Source organism: Notolepis coatsorum (assembly GCF_963971535.1).
Source record: "Notolepis coatsorum genome assembly, chromosome: 11".
Taxonomy (NCBI): domain Eukaryota; kingdom Metazoa; phylum Chordata; class Actinopteri; order Aulopiformes; family Paralepididae; genus Notolepis; species Notolepis coatsorum.
The window spans coordinates 73,997,387-74,007,202 of NC_140175.1; the positions used below are offsets into that span (position 1 = coordinate 73,997,387).

The window sequence follows — 9,816 nt, forward strand, 5'->3', positions numbered from 1 at the left end:
TGCATTAATTAATACAGACTGTATTCATCTATTTATGACGTGAAATAAATCTCGGCCCGGTACCGGGCCCGTCGGGCTTATGGGCTTAACCGTGTTTTTGTTTAGTACATGATGTTCTCATCTGTAATATAACAGTCTAGCAAGTAAGCATATATAATAGTGAGGTTTTTAATCTTGTGCGTAGGTACCAGTCCAGTATGATGCCAGTGGAGAACAAGCCTCTGGAGATGTCTGTGTTGAAGAAAGTCAAAGAGGTGCTGGCTGAGGTGGACGCCAGGACAGCTGCCAACCACATTACCATGGTGGACTGTACGGTATGCACACATATGCACACACACTTACACACTTACACATACACACATACACACACACACATGTACACACACACACACATACACGCACACACACATGTGTACACACACATACACATACGCACACACACACATACATACATGCACACACACATACACACAGATAAGATAACAGATAAATGCATAAATGTGCACACACACAAAGGCAAACATGAGCACACACCTATGTATGGCAAACACAATCTTACACATAGGTAGTGTCTAGATCCCATCACTTGGAAGCACATTTTAATGGCTGTCATTACTTTACAATTTTCACTTGAGAAGTTGCTTATAAACCAATCCCTTACCTTAACCCTAACCACTCCCACTACAGACAAATTAAAAATACATGTCCGGGTGATGGGATCTTGACACATACTCTCTGACTCAGCCTTCTTTTGTTGTTTGTCACGCAGGTTGCTAGGATACTGGGCGTCACCACTGACATGCAAAGGATGATGGGAGTGGCCTCAGGGTTGGAGTTGCTGACGCTGCCGCATGGACACCAGCTGAGACTGGACCTACTGGAGAGGTACACATACACACACATACACACACATACACACACGTAATTATTTTACTGGCTTGCTTGCTAAATCATTCACACACTCATTAATTCACTTATTGATTATCTCTCTGCTTCTCTTCTCTTATCCTCTCTTATCTTCTCCTCCCCTCTCCTCTCCTCTCATCTCCTCTCGTCTCTTCTCTTCTCCTCTCCTCTATTATTCTCTCTTCTCCTCTCTTCTCCTCTCCTCTCCTCTCTTCTCCTCTCTTCTCTTCTCCTCTCTTCTCCTCTCATCTCCTCTATTCACCTCTCCTATCCTCCCATCTCTTCTTCTCTCTTCTCCTCTCTTTTTCTCTCCTCTCTTCTCCTCTCCTTTCCTCTCTTCACCTCTCCTCTCTTCTCTTATCCTCTCCTCTCCTCTATTCTTCTCTCCTCTCCCCTCTTCTATTATCCTCTCCTCTCTTCTCTTCTCTTCTTCTCTCCTCTCCTCTCTCCTCGTCTCCTCTCTTCTCTTATTCTCTCCTCTCCTCTCTTATCTCGTCTTCTCTCCTCTTTTCCTCTCCTCTCTTCTCCTCTCCTCTCGTCTTCTCTCCTCTTCTCTTTTCTTCTCTTCTCGTCTTCTCTCCTCTCTTCTCCTCTCATCTTTTCTCCTCTCCTCTCTTCTTCTCTCCTCTCATCTCATCTTCTCTCATCTTCTCTCCTCTCTTCTCCTATCCACTCTTCGTCTGTCCTCTCGTCTCTTCTCCTCTCCTCTCTTCTCCTCTCCTCTCGTCTTCTCTCCTCTCTTCTCCTCTCTTCTCCTCTCTTCTCCTCTCCTCTCGTCTTATCTCCTCTTCTCTCCTCTCTTCTCCTCTCCTCTCTTCTCCTCTCATCTTTTCTCCTCTCCTCTCTTCTCCTCTCTTCTCCTCTCCTCTCGTCTTATCTCCTCTTCTCTCCTCTCTTCTCCTCTCCTCTCTTCTCCTCTCATCTTTTCTCCACTCCTCTCTTCTTCTCTCTTCTCCTCTCATCTCGTCTTCTCTCATCTTCTCTCCTCTCTTCTCATATCCACTCTTCGTCTGTCCTCTCCTCTCTTCTCCTCTCCTCTCCTCTCGTCTTCTATCGTCTTCTCTCCTCTCTTCTCCTCCCCTCTCTTCTCCTCTCATCTCTTCTCCTCTCCTCTCTTCTTCTCTCCTCTCCTCTCCTCTCATCTCATCTTCTCTCCTCTCCTCTCTTCTCCTCTCCTCTCTTCTCCTCTCATCTCGTCTTCTCTCTTCTCCTCTCATCTCTTCTCTTCTTCTCTCCTCTCCTCTCTTCTTCTCTCCTCTCCTCTCATCTCGTCTTCTCTCCTCTCCTCTCCTCTCTTCTCCTCTCTTCTTCTCCTCTCTTCTCCTCTCATCTCTTCTCCTCTCCTCTCTTCTTCTCTCCTCTCCTCTCCTCTCATCTCGTCTTCTCTCTTCCTCTCCTCTCTTCTCCTCTCATCTCGTCTTCTCTCCTCTCCTCTCTTCTCCTCATCTCATCTTCTCTCCTCTCCTATCATCTCTTCTCCTCTCCACTCTTCTTCTGTCCTCTCTTCTCCTCTCTTCTCCTCTCCTCTCTTCTCCTCTCCTCTCCCCTCCTCTCCTCTCCCCTTTTTTACCATAAACTTGACTCTAAAATAGAGTAGGTTATTCTGCCTTTATTTGTTGGTTATACAATCCTGCCTTTCTATTTATTTTTGCGTAACTTGGATGACTCTGACTTTTCCTTGTCATTCAACTATTGACCAGGAGCCGGAGATAAAGGTTTCTTGGTCAAAGCATAACTCCTCTGTTTTGATGATCCCAGAGACAAAGAATGTACCTTTCTCAAACCCGCCCTCTTTTCTTGATCCTCCAATCACAACTGTTTGTTCAAGGAAAGCAGTTTTGATTGGAGGATCAGGAAAAGAGGGTGGAGAAAGGTACATTCCAACTGAAACAGCCTGGCCAATGGGATGCTTATACATCCTGGGACTAGTAGGAAATAGATTTCTAATCCAGTGTACCTCAATCTCACATACACAGAATAAAGATTGTATTGAGTCCTCTCTCTTCTCTCCTTCAGGTTCTACACCATGTCTATAATGATGGCGGTGGACCTGCTGGGCTGTACAGGCAGCACAGAGGAGAGAGCAGCCCTGCTGCATAAAACCATCCAGCTGGCCGCAGAACTGAAGAGCAGCCTGGGGAACATGTTTGGCTTCGCTGCCGTGATGAGAGCCCTGGAGCTGCCTCAGGTAGGGAGACAGGCATCATACCACCCACCCACCCATACACACACACATACACACACACACACACACACACACACACACACACACACACACACACACACACACACACACACACACACACACACACACACACACACACACACACACACACACACACACACACACACACACACACACACACACACTCAGGTAGGGAGACAGGCATCATACCACACTCTCAGACACACACACACACATGTAGGGAGACAGGCATCATACCACACATGCACACACACACACACACGCACACACACACATACACACACACACACACACACACACACACACACACACACACACACACACACACATACACTCAGGTAGGGAGAAACAGGCATCACACACACACACATACACTCAGATATGCAGACAGACAGATACACAGTACTCGAGTTGTGAAAAAAAAACAGGGGGGATGGTCAGGGCTGCTGATCTCATGACAAGTTTGGGGGGGACGCAGAGTAGGGAGGTCCGGGGCATCGTCCCCCGGTAGAACATTTTAATGATTTTAATACGCAAATGAAGCTTTTAGGAGTATTTTGAAACTAGAATTACAGAGCAGGAATAGATACACTAGTCTTGATAGCACATATTATTGGGGGGGACAATTCATATTTTTCCAAATTTCAGCAGCCATGGGGATGGTGGATTTTATCATATGGAGACATAATTTGTGCTGATAATGGCACAGAGGATAAGGCCAACTGTGTACTGTAACTTTTGATTACTGTAAGCACAAAGATAATACACTTTTTTTTTTTATTATCTTTTTCCCCCTTCTTTTTCCGTTTTCTCCCCTCCCAATGTTAGTCGTTATGCCAATTCCCAATCCCCTTCCTGGTCGTTGCGCACTCTACCCCCTACCGTCGGTCCGGGAGGGCGAAGACTATCACATGCTTCCTCCGACACATGTGTACCCAGCCCACCACTTCTTTTCACCTGGCAGTGCGGACTCTCACTGAGAGAGTGTAACGTGTGGAAGGACACACTACCTCTCTTAGATCCTTCCCTCGCTGTGCAGGTGCACCGACCGAACTGTAGGAGTCGCTGTCCACAACGACCCAGACCCACCCACCGGCTTCCCTCCCGCTGACTCTGCCAATCGAGCCAGTATGACGGCCGGCCAAGCCGGAAGCAACGCTGACAGCTGGATTCGATACCAGTGTCTCTTGCGTTGGTGACGAGCGCCTTGTCCGCTGCGCCACCCAGCCACCAAGATAATACACTTCTAAAACAACATGCATGATGTTATTATGGATGTTTGGCACCTCAGAATTGGAGTCAGTCCCCACCCAGGCTGCCATGGCACCACTTACAGTTAGGGTCAAAAGTGGTTGTAATGGATGTCTATGGTCTTGTAGGTTAACAGTCCCAATTCACCATTTTGTTCAATTCAACAAAGTCAAATGTGTTTCTAGAATATTGAATTATAGTGTATTTAAAAAAGCAGTTACTGGTATGATCAAAACTGGTATCTAAATGGTTGATTTTCAATTGTGATTAATTCAATCATTATGTAAATTAAACAATAACCCCTTCTGAAAAAAGGAATGAGAAAAATATTGAACCATCATCATTTTATTGCTGTTCAAATACAAATATTCGATCTTACCATTCCCAAAATGCTAATTGAAACTGCTTAGAAAAACAAATTCAAAATATATTCAAAAGTACAGAAAATACAAAATAGGATCAATCTTGTCAATGGCTGCCTACCCCACTCTCTCCCATCTCATAGACGTTTCCAAAGATTTCCATAATCATGCTTTTTGTCCTCAATCTTCTTTGGTATAAAGATTCAGCACTATGGACAGGTCTGCTCAAAATAATTTATTTGTGGATGACAAACAAATGCAATGACGAAATAAACAAAATACAATACGGAATAAACTAAATAAACACATTTTGCATATCATATCCCAGTCTGAGCGCAGTTGGGATATCCAAACGTGGCAGTGAAAAAATATGGGTGATTTTGCGCAAGCTCCCACGCACGTGCCCGTATTCCGATCCGCGCAATAATATTCACGGGGTAGGTGGTCTCGTGGGACACAAGTTCCCAATGCATTGTCCCGTGGGATAATGCCCCCCTGCGGTGATATTAATTGAGGGGCGGATTTGCGGTGGAGAAATGAATCAGAATCAGATACAAGGAATTTGCTTTGGTCGTTTTCGGTGCGACATTAGTGGACAGACATTCACAGACAGATAATACAATAAAGAGGTGGAGTAAAATGTAATGAAATATGAACTAAGTTAAGCACAATAGAATAGAATAGAATTATGAAATCAAATATAGGCCAGGGCTGTACAACTTAATAACGTGATTGAATACAATTAAATGTGATATCAACTAAATTAAATATAGCACAATAGAATATAGTACAATTATAATAAAACATTATTTTTATTGGAATAGGACAGACAAACATATGCAATGGCGAAAGATAGTGACAAAAGCAAAGGACGGAATGTGTCATGAAAATATAAATTAAGCAAGCTCTATACATTATGAAGTAAACTAAATACAATACGAAATGAACGGAATACTAATGGTGAAAAATACTGTTATGTCTATGCCTCGTTTATTTCCCCCCTTCCTGATATCTGCCAACAGTGCTGTCAGGTGCAGACTGCTCCGCGAGCCAACTGTGCTGGAGCATATAAGGAGCAAACTGCACACATTAGGGCGTGTCTGCACTAGTATCTCATCCGTGCAATGTCCTTTGTGGATAGCTTGCAAAGACGGAGCAGATACCGCACACTAAACTCGTGCAGTTAAGGGTGCAATTAGCACCGCGCAATCCATTCTTTGTGGATGTTGAAATAGCAGTAATGCCATTTTCATTAATAAAATGACATAAGGGATGGGAAGGGGGGATGACCGTTTTAGAAGGGGGATGATATTGACTATTTTTATTTCAGGGGGGATGCCATCCCCCCTCATCCCCCCTCAACTGGAGTACTGCAGATACACACACACATATATTAAGATTAAGATGAGATGAGGAACTTAGTTTATAACTAGTCAGCTATCGAATTTAGTTGCAAAGTACTTAAGGCATGATGTAACTAGTTTGGATGTAAAGTCATCACTAAGATGAGCCGCCAATCAACAATCAAAGATATAGTTATATTGCCATGGTTACCATGCGCACTAGCTCACTGACTGGCAGGAGCCACTTAACATCATAGTTGGCTGCTGTAGATCACTGTTGACATTTCAGACTGGTAGATACAATCTCTACTTGATCACTGAGATGTATAATGGTGTGGAGTTACTGATGAATATGATGCTGCATGCAGGAAACATTACACAATTTCTTGCCCTCCCTCTCTTCTCCAGATCTCTCGTTTGGAGCAGACGTGGGTGACGTTACGTCAGAGACACACAGAGGGCGCCATCCTCTATGAGAAGAAACTCAAGCCCTTCATGAAGAACATGAACGATGGCAAAGGTGACTTCATTCATTAGGGCTTTGAATGAACTTGGAAAATGCAACTCTGCACGAGTCTGATGCGTCAAGAAAAAAAAAGAAAAAAAAATACCTACTGCCTGACTATGATTATTATATAGAGTTTGTAGACAGTGCCTACATTTGGTTCATCATTTTAAAATAAGCCCCCTGCTGTGTGTCTCCAGAAGCCAGTGTTCTGTCCAGCACCTCCTTCCCCCACGTGGTCCCTGTGCTCTCGCTGCTGGAGCGAGGCGTGGCCCTGGGGGAGGGGCTGGAACCCTGGGAGTGCATGGAGGCGGGAGTAGACGTGGTCATGACCCACCTGGAGGCAGCTCGTACCATCGCACACCACGGGGTGATCTACCAGAACAACACTGAGACCACGCTACAGGGTGAGGACGTGGTTCACTGACCCGTATCCCGATTCCGTCTCTTTAGTTCTGTTTGAATTCAATTCAAATCAGTTCAGTTGAATCACCTTTTTATTATCCAACCGAGATTGGAAATTACCTTTGTTATTATTATTATAAAAAGAATGTAAAAACGATTGCTCATGTTGTCAAACATCATTATTCCCAAAGAAATTGTTAATTAATGGATCGAACTCAATCATTATTCTCACCTATTACTTTATCCACAGCAACCTCAACAAAAATATGTTTGAATGATACTGAATAGACTATTATTTTCTGTACAACTGGGTCATACAAGCTTTGTCTCAGTACAGCCTGTTGTACAATGAATAGTGTTTCTTCTTCTAGTGTGTTTTGTTACATCTTAAACTGTTTGCTGTCAATTTGACGTTGTTTGTTCAATATTAATGTGTCAACAACATTGATCGGACGTAATGATCTTGTGCGCGTATTGTGTTTGTGCATGCATGTGCGTGGTGTGCACAACTCTATGTGTGGCTGTGGTTATGTTTACAGCAGCATTGATCCCTAATACCTCCCCATTGATTTCCAGTCTGAGGTCATTACCGGTGTATTGAACAGTGTGCCAATAGCCATCAGATCTCACCAGTGTTTTTCGCTATATCTCGCCATCGATCACTCGGTCTGACCTCAACCCATAATCTCTGTGGTCTTTAGAAACATTCCTTTAACCCTTTGAAGTGTATGATCACACCAGCGTGATTAACATTCTGAGACCTGAACATTGTCACACACACACACACACACACACACCTACACACACACCTACACACACACACACACACACACACACACACACACACACACACATTTTAGGTGAAGGTGAAAATAATTGGTGGCTTGTGGAGTTTGCCACTGTGGGTGGTGAACAAAAAGCAGGCACCCTGTTTTTCTCTGGTTATCAAGCTTGCTTTTGAAACACTGTTTTCCAGGTGGAAGACATCCACTGGTACTTCCTAAGTAGCTAAGATAAACCGGTTAATGTGTCCTAGTGAGGCTACGAGGATAACAGCTCAGTGGCATGATTACCTCCATTGTTGACACATTTGTCTCATCTGCTCTCTCTCCTCCTTCCACCTCTTCTTTTCTCTTTTTCTCCTGTCTTCTCTCTTTCTCTTGTCTTCTCTCTTTCTCATGTCTTCTCTCTTTCTCCTCTCTTCTCTCTTTCTCCTGTCTTCTCTCTTCTCTCTTTCTCATGTCTTCTCTCTTTCTCATGTCTTCTCTCTTCTCTCTTTTTCCTTTTTCCTGTCTTCTCTCTCCTCCTTCCACCTCTTCTCTTCTCTCTTTCTCATGTCTTGTCTCTTCTCTCTCTTTCCTGTCTTCTCTCTCCTCCTTCCACCTCTTCTCTTCTCTCTTTCTCCGGTCTTCTCTCTTTCTCATGTCTTCTCTCTTTTCTCTTTCTCCTGTCTTTTCTCTCTTCCCTCACATCATCTCTCTCCTCCACCCAACACCTTTTATTTTCCCCCACTCCCTCCTCCTATGTTTTCTCTTCCTCCTCCTCCTCCTCCCTCCCTCCTCCTCCACATCTCCATACTCCTCTCTCCCCCTTCGTCATCCTTCTCTCACCTCCTATGTGTCTTCTTTTCCTCCTTCTTCCTTCTCCATATCGACTTGCTCTCCCCTTCTTCTTCATCCTCCTCCCTCCGCTTTCACTCTCTCGCTCTGTACCGTTCCCAGGCTTCCAGGAGAGAGCCGAGGTCCTGGAGATCTTCCAGACGGAGTTCCAGATGCGCCTCCTCTGGGGCAGCCGCGGCTCTGAGGGCAGCCAGTCGGAGCGCTATGAGAAGTTCGACAAGGTTCTCACCGCCCTGTCGCACAAGCTCGAGCCACCCGTGCGCCACAGCGAGCTATAGCGCCCGCCAGCCTGCTGCCCCCCACCCCCACTGACAACACTGAGACCCCCCCCCCATCTACACTCGCCACTCGGAGTGGTACGGTCCGGCTTTGCATTGTACGCTTATGATGCGGACAAGTCCGATATGAAACGCCGGAGGGGTGGAGGAGACTGAAGAGGCAGCTAAAAGGACAGCAGGTACGGATGGTGCCGTGGGGGTTCAGGAGCGCTGAGCGTCTGGTTGCTGGTCACACTTCCCCATAGACTCTCTTCATGCCTTCACCTTCAAACACGGCGGTGGACGTCCTGCCTTGCTCAATGTCTGAAGGACTGAAATGAGAAATGGGGAAAGAGGAAAGAGACGAAGGATACGGAACAGTGTACGGAGGGGTGTGTGTTATTCTACCCTCCTGCTAGGTACGGTGTGCCCCCAGGGCCAAACAGAGCTGGAGCATTTGGCTTTGCCACACATAGACACCTTCACCTCATTTCAAACCATTGTCGTGTCACAGAGATGACAGTGATATCAAACCTGGCTCATGGAGAGATAGTAAAGTGTGTGTGTGTGTGTGTGTGTGTGTGTGTGTGTGTGTGTGTGTGTGTGTGTGTGTGTGTGTGTGTGTGTGTGTGTGTGTGTGTGTGTGTGTGTGTGTGTGTGTGTGTGTGTGTGTGTGTGTGTGTGTGTGTGTGTGTGTGTGTGTGTGTGTGTGTGTGTGTGTGTGTGTGTGTGTGTGTGTGTGTGTGTGTGTGTGTGTGTGTGTGTGTGTGTGTGTGTGTGTGTGTGTGTGTGTGTGTGTGTGTGTGTGTGTGTGTGTGTGTGTGTGTGTGTGTGTGTGTGTGTGTGTGTGTGTGTGTGTGTGTGTGTGTGTGTGTGTGTGTGTGTGTGTGTGTGTGTGTGTGTGTGTGTGTGTGTGTGCGTGCGTGCGTGCGTGCGTGCGTGCGTGCGTGCGTGCGTGCGTG

At 45.6% G+C, this 9,816-nt stretch overlaps 1 protein-coding gene across 1 annotated transcript in view; it reads left to right on the forward strand.

The window, feature by feature from the left end:
* sh2d3ca (SH2 domain containing 3Ca) overlaps positions 1–9,359 on the forward strand; it is a gene marked incomplete at its 5' end in the record, with an annotated part of 107,331 nt that extends 97,972 nt beyond the window's left edge. The window contains 6 exon segments of the mRNA XM_084325502.1: positions 185–314; positions 770–885; positions 2,923–3,094; positions 6,477–6,588; positions 6,774–6,980; positions 8,700–9,359. Coding sequence (XP_084181628.1) covers positions 185–314; positions 770–885; positions 2,923–3,094; positions 6,477–6,588; positions 6,774–6,980; positions 8,700–8,875 — 913 coding nt within the window. The 3' untranslated portion in view covers positions 8,876–9,359.
* Between the last annotated feature and the right edge of the window lie 457 nt (positions 9,360–9,816).